We start from the raw sequence: 18497 nt of genomic DNA, 5'->3' as shown, positions 1-18497 counted from the left end.
AAATTTTTATTAATTTTAATGAGAAAGAAATAGCAATGAGACAGTTTCAAAACAGGTTAGTAGGACAGTTACAATAATAAATACATTGCATATTGTTGTCTTCATAGTAATTATTCAGAGTACAAGAAACAGACACGATCTCTTGTCTAAATATTAGTACAAATCTTTCTTCTCATTGAACTAAGAGAAAGTAGCTGGACAAAACAAAATAAAAAAGGGGGATATAAATGAAGGACCATTTAGTAGTGAAAAAAATATATATGTAAATACAAAATAGGACAGATTTAAACTTTGAATCTATAAATAGGTTCTCATGGCAGAAATGTATATATATCAAACTCACTTCCAACAGTCCCTTTTTATAGTCAAAAATCATATGCAAACAACACTTAAGAAAGTAAGACTCATGGACTTATATGCAACATTTTCAAACTTCTTACTTCAATGAAATTTTAAAAAATAAAATCAAGCTGAATGTGGTGGTCACACCTGCTATCCCAGCACTTAGTAGACTGAAGCAGGAGGATCACTGCAAGTTCAAGGCCAGCCTGGGTTACACACAGTGAATTCAAGGCCAGCCTAAACCTCACAGCAAGACCCTTTCTCAAAAAAAGCACTAATTTAATTACATCAGTAACACTACTTTCACTGGGATAAAAATAAAAATAACTATCAATCTGAAGAGAGAAAAGTTTTTCCTTTGGATTACATAAACAATATTTTGCTAAAATCAAAAAATTACTAAACATCTTCCAATTTCACAGGACTACTAACTGTCCACTAGGCTGTTTAGATAAGTTAACCATAAATTTTGCTAGTAAGACTAAAGATCTACACCAAGTCCAGTTTTGGCCCACCACATACACAAAAGAGGGGGGTGTTGAAATACCCACATTCTGTACACACACATGACTATCTTACAAACTTCTCTAATTGGTCACAGAAAACACAATCAAAAAGCAAGGTATGGTAATATATGCCTGTAACCCCTGCACTTGGGTGATTGAGGCAGGAGGACGGCCTTGAATGAAAGGCCAGCCTGGGCTATACAGTGAATCAAGGACAACCTGAACCACATAGTGAGACCTTGTCTCAAAAAAAAAAAAAAAAAAAAAAAAAAAACCACTATCAAAAGCCTATGCACAGCTGAGCACATACACACTATACTTCAGAAAAAATACTTGAAGTACATGTCTTATTATAAGTCTGCAGCATTTGTTTTTGTTTTGTTTTTTCCATACAAAAACAGACTATTAACATTCAGCAGCAGAGATTCCATGATCTGGGTCACAGAATGGAATGTGGGTCATGGTCCATGATGCATAATCCCACTTCCTAGAAAAATGGTCCTAAAAAGGTTGAGTAAGTAAAATACTTAACTATTTTGTGGGCCAGGAATGTAGCTCAATAGTGCAGGGTCTGCCTGAGTTTGATTATTGGTAACAAAAAAGAAAACAACAAACAAGACTTTTGTTTAACTCACTTTAGCTAGTATCTAATATTTAGTGGTAATGATTCCAAAATGAATAAAATTCATACTACTGACCTCTCATTGAAAAGAAAATAGGTATGTAAAGAGCTCTATCAAACCCTAATAATGACTCACCCATCAAAAATGAAGGAGAATAAATACAGCATTTAGGCAGGGAAAGTGTCATGTGGAAACCTTTTCCTTCAGGGAACTAAAGAATTGGGGGAGAAAACTGTCAAGGTGATTCATGATTAACTATTAACAAAACCATATATTAAGACCTGATTTGCTACCCTGAGACCTCTGTACCAGATTTACAAATTTCCTCACTTAAGAACAAACTCAATGTCTCACTGCCTAGAGAATAAGTAGCTCCAATATCATAGAGTTAGAGGGGTCTCCAAAATTCATGATCACACGTTTTCTTCCCCTACAGCCTTACAATGATGAGTACTCCTCCTTATAGTCCATTAGACAGCCATCATACCATTAAACCTTGAAACTATCCTTCATTTAAGAGAAAAACAAATGCAGTAGACCAGTCCCAAAATGTTTTTAAGATCAGTTATCTTAAGTACATATTTTAGATCTACCCAGCTCCTCTCAGACCCACAGAAGTGGCTTTTCAGCGGAGGGATGACAAGGTTCAAGAAAATCTTTAGGGCCATACTTAGTAATTTCAACACAGTACCCACAAAACAATTAAGAACTATATATACTACCATAACAAATAAAACAAGCCAGAAATCCAAAAATAAATCAGGTTATGTTTTTCACCCAACTTGATATTATTGTACTTTCATTATTGTCAAGTATATCTCAATTTTTGTAAATGGGCATTAAAAAACTTTGCTAAAGCTGTAGGTGTAGCTCAGTAGTACTGTGCTTAATTAACACTGTAACACCCTAGATGCAATACCCACACACATAAACACACACATACACATACATACACACACACACACACACACACACACACACACACAAAGCAGGTAAACATCAATTCGACAGTTAGGTTTTATAGTAAGTGTGTGTGTATATAACTAAAGATTAAATTTAAGGCATTACATTGAACTACATCCTTATCCCTTTTTTTCTGAGCAGCATGTCACTAAATTGCTCAGACCAGTCTCCTACCTCAGCCTCCCAAACAGCCTGGAATTACAGGCGTGTACCACAATGCCCAACTTAAAGTAAATTTTAATAGCCCCTCTGTCCATCTCTTAATTCCAAAACTAAACATCTTAGTCAATTTTTTTGTCAGTGTGACAAAATACTTGACACCCACAATTTAAAGGAGGAATGATTTATTCTGGCTTATGTTTCTGTCCATAGTTGGCTCACTCCAAAAAAAAGGAGGCATATCAGAAGGGGATGGCAGAAGAGAGGCTGCTCATGTCAAGGCAGCCAGGAAGCAGTGTGAGAGGGACTGCAGGGGAGATAAGCTCCTTCAGATCATCCACTTCTTCTGACCAAACCCCACCTCCTAACAGCAAGTCAGCTATAAACCCCCATAATTTAGTCATCTTCTGAAAGCCCCACCTATGAATTCATGAAACTCTGGGGGGAAAATAGAGAAATACTAACACTCGATCTCTTATGCATATACTGAATACCTATCATAAGCATAGTGCTGCAAAAGACAAAAGATGATTTCAAGTCAAATCCTGAAGGAGCGAAATTTTAAAAGTATACTTCTCATTTGATAGGAATAAAACAAGCTATGTAAAATAATCAGCTGAAAAGTAACAGCTGTTATAGACACAGGACTACACTACTCATGTGGTTGTAGTTACATTAACAAAGATTACAAGAAAGTTTTGTTGTTTTTTTAAGTGTATGTATTCAGTACCAGGTCTCCACGCAGCTTGGACTCACTGTGATCATTTTGTTTTCAGCCTCCCCAGCACTGGGATTACAGGCATGCGCCACCACACCCAGACTTGGTCCACAGCTCAGAGTGCCCGGGAGCAGGGCCGGTGCAGTATGTGCACTGGGGATTGAACCCCAGTCCCTGCACTTGCCTATGTAAGTGCTTAGTTATCTCACCGGCCCCAAGAATGTGTTTTAAATATATCTTTGAACACCCAATATGAGTGGGTGACATGTCTACCTTGAGACACTCTAAACAAATTTCTAAGCAAATTTAACAATGTAAGCAAAAACAGAACAAAAAAAAAACATTAAAAATGTCTCAGTGCATAGTGTCATAACAAAAACATCACAAATTGTGTGGTACACAACCAACAAATTTATTTCTCATAGTTCTGAAGGGTCCAAAATCCAAGACCAAGATGCTGGGAGATTTGGTATCTGGTAAGTGCCCACTTCCTCAAAGATCTCTTCTCACACCAGGGGTCTCACCAGGATATCTTTAACAAAGGCAAATACCCATTTCGAGAGGTTTCTTAGTCTCATGACTTAATCATCTCCCAAACCTAATACCATCTATCACCTTAGGGGTAGAATGTCAATGTACAGGGGAAGGGGCCATAAATACTGAGACTATAGCAAGCAGGCAGGCAGGCAGATGCATAGTACTTATGTAGATACAAATACGGACCTGGATATAGATGAGGAGAAGAGAGGGGAAAGAGGTCAAAGGACAGAGGAGAGGAAAGAGGGGAGGAAAAGGGAGAGAGGGATAGTAACAGTTGTTACAAATACAGGAATGTATTAATTACACCCACTTGGTAGTAGACAGCTTCATTATAAGAGAAAAAAGGGAGGGAGGTAAAGAGGAAGAGAAAAATGAAGGAGAGATAGAAGAGACAAGGGAGGGAGGGACAGTGTGGGACAGAGGGAAGGAAAAAGGAGACAGAGGAGGAAGAAAGAGGAAGAAGACAAAGGAAAAAGGAGGAGGGGCGAGGGGATAGGAAACAGGAAGAAAAGGAGGAAGGGGGAGGAGGAAGGGGGAGGAGGAAGGTGAGGAGGCTGATTAAAGGTAGCATGTGTGAGTTGGGACACACTGCAGGGAGCCTTGAATCCCAGAATGAGTTTGCACTTCGCGTGATTAGGCAACTAAGGTAGGGGCATGAATAGAAGTCCAAGAAGACTAAACCAGAAGGAATACAAAAATTGGTTTGACAAGGCAACAGCCTGGAAAAACAGTCCGTTAATGTAATTCTCTCTTAAGTATTAAGGGCCCAAACTAGGGCTAACAGCCCTTGAAACAAAAGTACCAAGTTCTTCTGATATGCCATCCATCAACCCATTCAGATGTACTGTCATAACTCACTGTTTTCAAACAAAAACTTGAAAAACAGGGTTTCTTGTACTTTCTGATATGCTGCAAAATATGTATTTTATGATCACATATATATATATATATACATATATACATATATATATGTGTATATATATATGTATATATATATATATATATATGATTACATGGCAATACAAATTAAGACAATAAGTAAGCAAGCTGGTACAACTTTCAAAACCAAATAGAATGCCACACAAATTTATTTGAGTTCCAATCCCTTGAGGAAATGGGATATCACATAATTCTTTTTTTTTTTTTTTTGCAGAACCGGGGATTGAACTCAGGCCCTTGCGCTTGCCAGGGAAGTGCTTATTCCACTGAGCCATCTCCCCGGCCCCAATTCTTTTAGAATATAATTTTTCCTAATGATTATGGAGTAATTTTATACAATAGGATATAAAAATAAAAATGGCAAATTCACTGTGAACATAAATGTATGAAAACCAAACACAAAGTTTCATTACTTAATTCTAAAATTTTAAAACTCTTCCCTGCTGTCCTTCCCTTCCTCATGTTAAAAATCATATAGCTAAATCACTGAATGTAAAACTATGTTACAAATTCATTTTTATCCACTTCATTTTTCTTCCTTGAGGAAAGAGGTCAAAGTATCACAATGCCAAGCAAAGGCAGACTGGGATGAGCAGCTGACCTGACCACAAGCCCCAACACTCTTCCCTGGCAGTTGCCTCCAAGAAGACACTAATCAGACAGTAAACCTTAAAATAGGTAATCCAGCAATAAAAATCATTTCTGTTTTTAAAATAACATCCTGTACAAAATGTCTCTCTAAAGACCATACAGTGTCCCAAACTCTGCTTAATGTTCCTGGCATTCTATAAGACTAAAATAAACCAAATTTCCAAAAACAAAGTCACTGTATGGGAAAAGCCCTACAACCACTTCCCCGAAAAGAGATCTTTGAAACCATTAGCAGATATGTACTGACTGATCTCATCCACACAGAATCTCCAAATTAACTAAGTGCTCAACCATTTAAAATAATTGTCATTAACCACTCAACCTCCCAACCGAGTAACTGAATTGTTCAGCAGATCATGCCAAAAAATAAAATTTTAAAAAATGATATAAAGAAATAAAAGTCTTAATCTCAGAGATAAACTTCATTCACAGCTCTTGAAAAGAACTATGGCAACTCTGAAACCATTGTTCAAGACTTAATTCTGGGATTTCAAATCAAGGCTTTAATCATTTTGAGAGCTATCAAACATGCTCTAATAAAGATAGAGAATCAGGACCAGCCAGATAGCTCAGCATATTAAACCACCTGCTTAGGCAGACGTAGGGGCCAGGGGTTCCATCCCCAGTGTGCTATGCCAGCCCCACCCCCAGGGCAAACTCAATGGTGACTGAGACTGAGCATGGTGGCATGCGCCTATAATCAGCACTTGGGAGGCTGAAAACAGGACGATCACTACAACTCCATTCTACGTAGTGAGACCCTATAAACCCTAAACTAAATAAATAGAAAGTAATAACAATAAAGATAGATTTTTATTAAGACAACTGCTTAGCATAAGAATGTCAATTTCTCACCATAATAGCTGACTACGACTAAAAGCAAAAAAAAATGTAGCATTACATTGGAGCATAATTTCCACTAAGTTTTTTTAAAGTATTGAAAATTGGGAATAATGGCTTCAGTGTTAATAATAACTTGCTCTTGAGGACAATCAAAATTACATCCTAGGAGCTAGCCCTGTAATGACAACATAACCCAAAAACAAAAATCAGGAGTAAATAATATTCTGTGTAATATCCTCTGAAAACTACTTTCATTTTACTGAGAAAGCATATGCTACTATGAAAGTCAAAAGCTATATAGTTCATACATGAAAACTATATGTGGCTCAATATCATATAATTGTCTAATTAAAACTTTAGATTTCTATAAACACATAACTATTCAAGATAAATGTGATATCTAATCTAAAAGTTACTATGATTTCAGAATCAGATTTCACTGCAAGCTTATGACTAGATTTGAATCTAAGTTCACTAGCATTTATTCAGAGATGTGGCATGCACTATGAGGTATTGTCACACATTTCCTTCTTTAGTCCTTATACACTAACTTTATGTTTCAAAAGACAAAACACTGTTGCCTAAGAGCTTAATTCAACAACAACAACAAAATTAATTGCTGGACATGTATACTATAGGACAGAAATCAAGTCTACACAAGTAATACCGAACCAGCTAGCTACTAGTGCTTGCCCTTAGAAAGCTCTTCACACAAAAGGACTGTCAAAACTAACGGCTAAATATAAAATACTTTCACAACTACATGTAATAAGACTTTTCTTTTTTACCTCATCTACCTTTGTAAAATAAATACATTATAATGTCAATAGAATAAAATGATACTCAGGTTATTCCTTTTTTACTGTTTCAAGGTGGCTAACAGAAATGTCACTTTGCCTTGGCTGCTGCTTGTCTTCACCCAAACTGGAAACTCAAGATCCCCTGATCTACTAAGTAGAACACCTCTGATAGTCCAATACAGTCCCACATTGGGATTTTTCAATTTATAAAGTAGGTCTAAATTCTATTGAAAAACACCATATGGCTAAAAAATGTTTTGTTTTCGTTTTGTCAAATACCATTTCTTTTAATAAGTATTGGAATACAAGTACAATTAAAGAGTGTCTCTACCCTCAGAAAGCTTAGTCTTTAGGGGAGGTGAGAGAAGAGTAATTAACCACCTTAGTCATTAATTCTAAGTGCTTATATAATTATATATTATCAAGACAAAAGATTAAATGCAATAAGAGGGTGTTATGGTTTGTGTCTAGATGCCCCCCTCAAGCCTTGTGCAATCACAGGCAGGGCTTTGTCAGAGATGGCTGGATCTACAGTGTGTGATTGATTCATTGTGCTATGCTACACTCAAGGGCACCAGGATTAAGGGTGTGACTACTACCCACCCTAAGAAGCCTGGGATAAAAGGGATAGAAAATACAAGGGATAGAAAAGAGGTGCAGTTGTTCCTTGCTTGTTGCTTTGCTACCTTGCATCCACCATGAACTGCTGACCCCTCATCCCTGTCATGCACCACCCTACAGTGCAGCCAGCTGTTTATGGACTGAAACCTACAAAAACTAAGCTAAACAAACCTTTCCTCCCTTAACTTTGGGTGGTAAGTATTTCATCTCAGCAAGGAAGACTGAGTGGAAAGAGTGGGTAAACAAGACATAGGGGAAGAGCAAGTAGCCACGACTGTTTGTAGGAAGGACATTACAAGTAATTACTCAGGCAAAAGCAGAGTAATAGTCAAGTACAAGATTTAGTCACAAAATCACCAGAAATAGAACACATAGAATCTAGAGCAATAAATATACACCTACCAAGCAATCAGGGATAAAATTTAACAGGTAACTAAGTGTGGAGAAATGTGAATGCCAGTGCAAAAAAATTGGATCAAGATAACTTTTCACTAATATAAATGTTCAGTCTTCCCCTTTTTGAAACAGACCTAAATTTCCAAACAGATTCTCACACTTCTCTGGCCTTTTTCTTTCTTGTTTGTCCAGCCCTGCCTTAAATCAGCAGTTTGCAGAAATGGAAATACGGAGCCCTACACAGACATACTGAAATTTTGGTTGTCAGGCTCAGCATTCAGTGTTTTATCAAGATCTCAGGATCTAATGAACATTAATGCTTTCCGGAGTGCTTCAGTGAACAAACATCCATTCTACACTGCCTCCCTATATCCATCCTCTCCTTAGGATTTAAATAATAGTCAAATGCTCATTAATAGAAAGTACCTGTTGCTAAGCCCAAACTCCACTGCTAATCTTCAGCCCATATGCTCAATTTCTTACTTGACATTTCCTTCCCACCTGACATGTCTGAGCTACTGAACTCCCAACATTCCTCTCTAAATCTTACTATGTGGTACCTCCAGCCAAGGGTTTCATAAGAAAGTCATTCATGATGTTTCCTATTACACACAGCCCTTGTTCAATCCACAAGATCTACACAAGCATACATTTTAACATTTCATCTCCATTCCAGTCACCACTTTACCATATAACTTGTAAACCTCTCAACCATTTTATACCTATTAAGTATGAACACAAAAATATAAATCAGAAAGATCAGGTGTAGTGGCACATGCCTGTAATTCCAGTACTGGGGAGGCTGAAACAGGATCACTACAAGTCTGAGTTTTTAAAATGTCTCATCAAGAAACAACTTCTTCCTATAAATAAGAAATTCCTTAGAGTAGCACCAAAGGTCTACAAGCATATCATGCACATGAACAACAGCTAGGATTATTGTTTCAATAAAAACCTAAAAGCTACGAGGTATGGTGGCACATGACTATAATCCCACCAACTCAGCAGGATGGGGCAAGACTGAAAGTCCAAGACCAACCTAGACAACTTGGCAAGATCTTGTCTCAAAAGATAATACAGCTCAGGGGGAGAGCTCCTCTTGAGTTCAGTCCCCAGTACTGCCAAAGGAACAAAAAAAAAAAAAAGAAAAGAAAAGAAAAGAAAAGAAACGAAACGAAACGAAACTCTAAAGATTACAGTGAATTATGTGCTTGAAAATCAGCTATTGTTTCAAGCAAAAACTGACATACATTTCCACCTCATTCCTAGAACCTGAAGGTGGGATTTGTTTAGCATCCTTAAACCAAACCATTTGAGAAAAGAACCTGAAAATGCCTATGGTATCAGCCATCTAAGCCTTCAGTAGAAAATAAAAGGCACAAGTTGTCAGCATTTTCAAACATACAGTAGAAATGCTTGACTAGAAGGACAATATAGAAAGTTATGTATTTCAGAAAAGAACTCCAACAGTTTATTCAAAATGTTTACCCATGAAATTTTTTTTGTTAGTTTTTTATGTACTTAGTACAGGATCTATGTTTTAAATCAGGTTTCAAGTAGTTGATCCCCACTATGTAAGGATTTTTTACTTACAAATCTACCTAAATAAAAATTTATTTTAATCCCCAAACTATCATTCATGACACTTTCATAGTCCCCTGCAGATGTGCAAAAAAGTGAAAATCTGAGATCTTCTAACTTGCACGTTCTTATTTTAGCTCTCATAGTGTTCTTTTCATGGTCAATTTAGTGTTGTTTTTCTCATTATTGTGTTTATTGGGGATTTTATTATACAAAACATCCCCAAGTATAATGCTGAATTGCTGTCTACCATTCCTAAGTGCATGTCTGTGCTACTCCTTAGAGAAAATGAGTTATATTATTACTGGTCATAATTTCAATATTAATGATTCAATAAGATATTTAAATAGTGTCTTTTAAATAATGTCATTTATGTGTCAGAAACACACATAAACGTATTGATCACCTAATAAAAATATGGTGAATAAAGTCTTCCAGAAACCTAACCTGTCATTTCCTCTAAACGCAATGATTTCATATTCAACAACTCAAGTGTTCACAGTGACTTGAAACATAAGTAATCATACAGAGAAAGACAGACAGCAACAGATTTATTGAAGACACTGCAGCAGTAATTATGAGTAAGACTGCTATGTCCACAGTAGACTGACAAAAACATCTAGAGGCACACCATTCAACTAAGCCCTGGCCTAAACACTAACCCAAAGCAAAAAATGCAAACAGTATTCAGTTTGTTCCTTTGGTCTGCCTTAGCTTCTACTACATTACCCATTCAATGTTATATCTCTCCCCATATGTAGGTTCTCTAATGCTTTATCAAAAAGCAGTTGTCCAAACTGATAGGAAAGCCTGTCAATTACTGATTCATCATGTTTAAATGTGAACTAGCCTTGTGCTTGCCAGCCTTGCCAACCTTAGCCTGCATGTTAATTTGAAAGGATGAGGTTTATTAAGCATCTGAATTAAAAAAAAAAAAATCAGAACAAAAAATAAACTGAATATGGATCATTTCAGTTGCATTTGCTAGAGAGAGAAGAAATGCCCAAGAGAACAAAGCATAGGCCTTGGCTCAGTTCTACAGAAAACTTAAAGCTTGGTCCCAAGAGCTAATAAGTTCCATTTTCCAAGAGGGTCTCTTTAATACTTGCCTTCTCTGAGCATACCTGATGACTCCTTTTTCAAAAACAAAGGGGGCAAATTTATGGTGAAGGCCAGTAGAGCACTCTAAAAATAAAATGAATAATTGAAAAGTTGTTTTGTCTTTATGGTTGAATGAGAACTCTCCTTTTGAAATTCATCTTTTTTTTATTCTGCAAAATTATGTATTTTTAACTGAAAAATGGCATAGGACATGCTTAAGTGATAAAGTTACAAATTCATAATTTAGTATGTGAATTGTCAGTATTTTCTCTGTAATAAATGAAATATCAGGGATTTAGTAAGAAAATGAGTAACACTGCTCCTACTACATTTCAAATAAACACTAAAACTCAAAAGATGGAGTTCACAGCCATGTGTTCTTAAAAACTATAACCCAATCCAAACCAACACTTGGGATGATATGCAAGACACAGGAAATTTTAGAGCACAGTACATTTATTAAAACTGATCACCAGGCTGAGTATGGAGGTGCATGCCTGTAATCTCAGAACTCCAGAGGCTGAGACAAGAGGATCAGTGAGTTTGAGACCCGCTTGGGCTACAAAATGAGTTCAAGGTCAGTCTGAGAACCACAGTAAGACGCTGTCTTAAACAGACCAAAAAAAAGCCATATATTCATTATTTTGAGAAGCTAAGGCTGCTCCTCCCACCTCTCCCAAGATTCAGCTAGTCTTATTAGTCTGGAGAACGGCTTACCAAACGATGTCAGAATATTTTACACTGAAATTCAAACACCAATTTACTACTGTTTACTGCATTTCAAAAAAATACAAGTCTTGCATTCAAGCCACATCAACGTCGACTCCATTAAGAGAATTAAAACTACTCTCTTCCACTTTTCTGTTAATCTTAAAACTCAAACGGGTCATTTAGCAGTAAGAATTATTAATTTTTCAAGTATTTATTTTGTAATATTTTGCAATTGAAAGCTCAAAGGTCCGTGCGGCATGAAATAAACAGAAGCAAGTACTTTCTACAATCCAACTATACTAAAAATATAAAACCAAAGTCTAGCAATCAAAGAACATGTCATATGGGGGTTTTCTGCAACTTTACTTCCACCTTTTGCCTTGACCTGTTACAAGATAATGCAAGATCCATCACAATACTTTGTAAGTGGAAGTTACCTGCTCTGTCTCAGCTTTAAATCGCATCACCTTTAAAATCGCGTACTTCCAAAGAAACACAGAGGAGGGCATGAATAATAAGTGTCCTATAGAACAAAAAAAGATCCTAAACAACAAAGATAAGTGGGCTTCTAGTTTTCCTGACCCCGCCCCAGCAACCTATTAACCGAATTTGGGGCAAAGTATCGACAAGCACACACGCTACACAAGTGTTGGTTTCAAACCGATGACTGAGTCGACCCCAGGGCTGCAGGGTCTTCCTGCAGAGGCCAACGCCGGACACCCGTCCCAGCCACTGCGGGCAAAGCCGAGTCTGGACCCAGCCTTGATGGGGCCCTCGCGTGAGTCACAGCCCCAAACGAGACACCCATCACTCGCTAGGTCTTCTATTTACTTCCTCGCGCCCAGACAGTAGGAAATGCGTTCCAGTCATTATACGAGAGCCGGTTGGGGACCAAGAGTCTGAGCTAACTCCTTTTGAGCCCCGCAGAAAGGAAAGGGGAGCCGCAAGCGCGGAGACGCAGAGCCCGCCACGCCCCCGCCGCCCCGCGCCTCACCTTCAGCCAGTGACTCCTCCAGGGTGACCTGGTAGCGGCCGACCGCGAACACCCGGACCCCGACGGAGGAGCCGCCGCCGCCGCCGGCTCCCGCCGCGCCGGCCCCTAAGCCTGCCGCGCCGCTGCCACCATCGGACTTGGGCATCCGAGAGAACTTCTTCATGGTCCCGCGGGCGCCCTGGGGGCGCGCGTCCCGGCCCGGCGTGCGCGAGGCGTGGCCGCCCTGGCCCTTCACCGCCTACGCCAGCGTCCGTGAGCACCGCGGCCGCCGCGCAAGGCCGAGGCGAGCCGAGCCTCACATACCGCGCCCGCTACCTCGCTCGCTCGCGGCCGCGCCAAAAGTGCCGGGCCAGCGCAGGGCGTAGGGCGGGGAGGCGGGGAGGGGCGGGCCCGGAGAGGCGAGGAGGGGCGGGCCCGGGGCGGGGGGCGAGCTGGGCACCTCCCACAGCGCCCCACCGCGGCCGCGGCCGCGGCAGCCTCTGGGAGCCCCAGAGGAAGGAACGAGGAGCCAGGCTGCGTCGCGAGGGCTCCACACTCTCAGGGCTGCAGCCGGACTCGCGCTGCCCTCCACTCCCGGCCGTTGGTAGCGCAGCACTGCTGCCAGCCGCTCCCAAGCCCGGGCGCCTCACGCAGGCGCCGCCGCCGCCGCTGCCGCCGCCGCCGGAAGTGACGCACCGGCCCTTGTCACGTGGGCGCGCGGGTGGGGGTGGGCGCGCCGAGCTCGGGGCCCGGGTGCGAGTGTGAACCCGGGAGGGTGGCAGTGTGTGGGGCCTGATCTCAGGTAGAGGTGGCCCCGGGGTCTGCTTCCGCCCGGGTCGAGCGGCCGGGCGTGTCCCCTTGGCTGGAAGCCGGCGTGTCAAAATGCGGCGGCAACTTTGTAGAGTCTGAGGAACTTCTCGCTTCACTTTCCTCCAGTTCCCAGCCCTGCGCCGCCAGGACCCTCAGCCCGCGCCGGGAGCCGGGCGAAGCCGGAGTGGAGCCGCCCACGCTGTATTGCGCCGCCGCGGGCGCCTGCGCTGGGCAGCGGTGTGCGCTTAGCGCTGTCAAAGATCGCGAGCGTGTTGCGCCGCGCCCGGGCTATCTGGGTCGGGCGTCTCGCGGAGCTGCCTCGCCCAAGGTCACCACCCGGCGACGGTAGCCAGGGCCGGTGTGGAGGGCTTCCTACCGAGTTTGTGGCCATTCTGGAAAAAATAGGTTAGGATCAGCTCGTTGAAGACAAGCTGAGGGCTGTATAGAAGCAAAAGCAGCCATCAGTGCCCCTTCATTCCCTAACTAAAAGATTTGCTTCTTCAAAAAGAAAAAGGGGCCAAGCTGCGTTGGCTTAGTAAACTGCAGATGTCTCTTGCCTGCAGGATAAGGACTGCAAAGTGAACTCTGATAGGGAAGTTGGATACTGGAAGGGCAAACTACAGCTTGGATACGCAGTGCTGGTCTACTTTTCCACAAAGGAATGCAGGTCTACCGTGCACAGAGGGTCCAAGTTCTTGAAAAAGACCAAATTGCTGGATTTTTTTCCCCTAGTGTGGCTTTTTCTCAGTTTAAAAAATGTTAACCAAATTATGTCTAGGGATCCAGCATACAACTATGAAAATAGCTGAATGTGGTTCCATCTCCACCCCCATTTCAACTTTTTAATGAGGTACATGTTTGAAAATGTGCTCAGCCAAAAGACTAAGCTTCAAATTTTTCAGTCTTTGAAGAGAAGCTATTTCTGCCCACGCTAAAACAGTGTTCCGGATTTAGGCATTTCTGCTGCATAACCCACTAAACTACAATTCATTATCTAGAGATGTGACCTTTAAAGCACATTCCAGCTCTGTGGAAGTCAGGTTGTGTTGTCATATGATTGATGGACTGGGGCAGTTGGGGATTTCCATTTAGAAATAACCGTTTTCCTTATTGTGGGGATTTACTATGGATTCTCATTTCTGTTATATTTTTCAAGCAAAATAGTAGAGAAATTTAGTTATTGCATGCAGTTGTCAGCCTAATATTGCAGTGGTTGAACCAAACACAACTTTGTTTGATCACGATATAAGAATGAAATCCTTTATGATCAGTTTGTTAGTGTATCACAACTGTTGTGGGAAAAATGTTTCCTTTACCCCGCATAACCTGCCTTCTGATGTTGAAGCTTTAAGGCACCCCACTGAAAACTACAGATAACACTACGCTATTGGGTCTATGATTTGTTACTGAATGTGTAATGAAATTTGAATATTCTCTGATTTTCACAGAATGGTAACTCCACAATGTTCTATAATAGTCAATAACATTACACTACTTAAAAATGCAAAAACATTGTATTGCAATGCAAGAATGTCAAGCATTTACAAATACTCTTACTACTAGAAGATAATGATATCTGTGGTCAAATATCTACAGGCAGAGATTGTGTCCTCCTAGTACCCTTGAAAGCTAAGAAAGAATATCATTAAACCAATTTGTAGGCAGAAATTGGGGCCTAAGAACAAACTATAATCATTATGAAAATCATGCTAAAAATTCTTGCCTTTCAGATTTTATGCAAAAAATAGTATAGACCTATGTTAATTTCTCAATCTTGCACATAAAATTTATTGGCTTATAATAGACTAGCTGGGCATGGTGGTACCCACCTGTCATCCAGCTGCTTGGATGGCTGAAGCAAGAGGATCACAAGTTCTAAGCCAGCCTGGGCAACAGAGACCATGTCTCAAAAGAAAAAAATTAGTGTGATGGATTGACAACTGGTGGTCAACTTGTTACACCTAGCTAAACTGAACTAGCATCATGTTGGGTGTAGGAGGCCTACCTGAGGATTGTGGCCAGAAGCATAAGAGGCTGTTAGGGAAGCTGTTTGGAAAAGCTGCTGGGGAGCTGGGGGACTTTGTCATACTGGTTTTCCTCCTGTACTTGTTTGTTCTTTACAGAGGAGCTCCCAACCTTGTTGTCACTGAGAATGGCTATAGTTCACTGTGGGGGAGCTCTGGTCCTCATCTTGAGCATCTTCCTGGCTCTGGAGAGGAAGATTGTGCACAGTTCTCCTGGGGAAGTTTGTCATAATAGCTTTCCCGATGGGAACTCGGCTTTCCTCATCCTCAGAGGAGCTCAGGACTTCACTGTCCCTGAGGACAGCAATGGTATTCTGTGGGGGAGCTTGGGTTCTTACTTTGGGTGTTGCTTCCTGGCTCCAGCTCACATGCCTCAACCTGCTAGCACAGACTCTTCATCCCACTGGCATAGACTTTCTAGCTTCAATCACTGACCTTTGGGCCTTCCCAGCACAGATCTATGAGGTGAGCCTGCATGAGACTTTGTTGTGGGTTCTAGGTCTTCAGCTGGACTTGTGGGAGGCACTGTTATGAGCTCTAGGTTTTCAGCAGACTTATGCAGGATATTAGGATCCAGGCCCTCAGCTGGATTCCTTGGTATTTAGTATGTGGACAAATTTCCTGCACTCTTTCGTATGATTTCTTTGGGTGAATCATAATCTTATAAAAATGTGTTCTGTATTGTATTGTTTCCCTTGCATAAACCCCAAACCGTGACAAATAGGTTAAGTATTATTTTAATAACTTTCATTTTACTCAATCATACAGTTATTAGGGGTGATTAAGTATGATTCTTAAAATGAAAGAAGAGGCATATAGGCCTGTAAGTCTCAGCTATTCAAGAGGCTAAGACAGGAGGATCACTTGAGCCCAGGAATTTGGACCCAGAAGAGACAACATAGTGAAACTCCATCTTTTTAAAAAATGCTGCTGAAGCTGCTCATGGTGGTGCACACTTATAATCTCAGAACTTGGAAAGCTGAGGCAGGAGGATCACTGAGAGTTTGAGGCCAGCCTAAACTACATAGTAAGACACTGATTAAAAAAAAAAAAATCTCACTTAAGTTTGTAACATATAACATATATATTACATATATTATCTGAAAGTTCAAGAGATACAAATGCAGAAGTCAAATCCTAGGCCCTAAGCAACCCTCTGTACCAACATGTTTTTCCCATTTAGAGTGAAATTTTTGAATTTATGGTTTACAAATGATTCTGTTATTGTCCTATAACATTTTTATGTGTCACTGTAACAGCATATTTATTTACTGTAAATGTGAATCATATTTTTCCAATATTTGTGGGAGGGTTGAGTTTTACTGGTGTTCCTCAGTATATAGTTGGGAGATTGCTTAACCTGATTGCATCACAAGACATTTTACTCTGCATTTGATAATCACCATGGTTTGGATTTGAAGGCACAAAGGCCAGGCACAATGGTGTTGGGAAGCTGAGAGAGGTTAAGACAGGAAATTCTCTTGAGCCCATGTGTAAGAGCTGGCTTGGATAACATAGAGAGATTCCCTCTCTTAAAAAAAAGAAAAAAAAAAAAGATGTGGTTGGGTATAGTGGTTCTGCATCAGAAATTTTGATGACTATAAAGATATGGCTTCACTGTTGATGTTGGAAAAGAAAATATGTCCAAAGGCCCATATCTAGGAAAATCCCCAGTGTGTGTGTATGTAGAACTTCAGGTAGAGATCAGCCTCAGGCATTGTGGTGGTGAGTAGCCTGTTTCATTCAGTTACAGCCAAGTCTCAAATTCTTAATTCTACCTTTTTGTTGTCCTTGGCCAAATGATTATCCCCAAATGCCCACCTCCCATTCTTTGGTTGTTCCTCTTCCCACCTCCTAGTAATAGTGGCCAGAGGTGAACCAAGATGATCCCAACACTAACTGAGTAGTTGAACCCTTCATAGTGCTCTTTCAACTTTGGTTTGCTACTTCCACTTTGGAAGATCATTCTGATCATCAGAAATGAGGAGGTTGGTAACAGTGTAAAACTCCAAGGTTATGTCCAACTTGCTAGTTTGTTACAGGGGTACAGCTAAGGAAGGGCCATGGGGAAGGGATCCATGGGATGAGGCATGGCTCTGAGGATGTACCCCTGTACAAAAACTGGAAGACACAGCCTCCATTACTTGAAACAAACCTGGAAGCTGTGTCTTCCAGTTTTGCACTCATTATTATTCCATGGCTTTGGAAAAATACTCAATTTAACTTCCTGGAGGAAAATGGAATCCTTTGAAACAGAAAAAATGTAAACATGATGTAAATTCTGACTATCTTCAAACTGTCACAGAGGAGACTTATGGTCAAAATACAGAAAGAGTTATTAAAAGGTAAAAGAAATCTAAATTATTGCTCAGTTTTTTACACACAGCTCAATCTTTCCAAAGCTTGAAGCTGTATTGGCATAAAAATAGTTGGAAAGTATCCACCAAAGGAACTTTTTAAAGCATAAGTTGTTTCACTGTGTGGTTTCATATTACACCACTCTGATAACACCAACAGATCATTGTACTTAACCAAGGGACTCTGAGATTCTTTCTCAGGAAGGGTTTTGACCATGAGGGAGGGAGAATTGTTATTTTTGTCTGCTGTGGGAAAACTATAACCCTTCTAGTCACTGTGACCCTCATCTGTATCGTATCAAGGTTGCTCTCAAAGATAACATGTGGAGTAAGAAAAGCTAACAAAGGATCAAACAAGATATGCCTATCCCAAAAGGCCTGCTCCATTGCCACTACTGCCCTTGTAAGTCATCTCTGTCAATACATGAGTGATCATCTTGCAAGTCAGCATTTTCCTTTGGTGGCATGAGCTTCACTATATTTTATTAATAATGACTGCTTTTCCTGCCAAACATTATTACTTTATACTTAGTTAAAAGTATATCTTTGCCCATATCTTTGCTTTAAAAAAAATTCTAAACTCCATATATGTTATATAAATACATGTGCACATGTACACGCACACACACACTTTTTTTTTTTTATTTCCTCAGCAGCAGGATCCCAACTTTGAGCCTGATATGGACAAATTAACAAGGCACTGTCTCAAAAAACAGACTGGGAATGTAGCTCAGTGCAAAGGTTCTGGGTTCCATTCCAGTACCACACAGAGAGAGAGAAAAGAATATATACTCTTTTTTAAAAGTCAATCTGATAGTGAAGTTTAAAGGACCAAAATG

General features: G+C 40.3%; 1 protein-coding gene across 2 annotated transcripts in view; it reads right to left on the bottom strand.

Moving 5' to 3' along the window:
- Bmp2k (BMP2 inducible kinase) overlaps positions 1-12832 on the bottom strand; it is a 126249-nt gene extending 113417 nt beyond the window's left edge. For both annotated transcript variants that reach the window (XM_004643188.2, XM_023703301.1), the window contains exon 1: positions 12489-12832. In XM_004643188.2, coding sequence (XP_004643245.1) covers positions 12489-12651 — 163 coding nt within the window. In that variant the 5' untranslated portion in view covers positions 12652-12832. The remainder of the gene's footprint in view (positions 1-12488) is intronic.
- Between the last annotated feature and the right edge of the window lie 5665 nt (positions 12833-18497).

Source organism: Octodon degus, unplaced genomic scaffold (assembly GCF_000260255.1).
Source record: "Octodon degus isolate 3935 unplaced genomic scaffold, OctDeg1.0 scaffold00168, whole genome shotgun sequence".
NCBI lineage: Eukaryota > Metazoa > Chordata > Mammalia > Rodentia > Octodontidae > Octodon > Octodon degus.
Note: the sequence above shows the minus strand (reverse complement) of the source record. Positions and strands in the feature narration are given on the sequence as shown.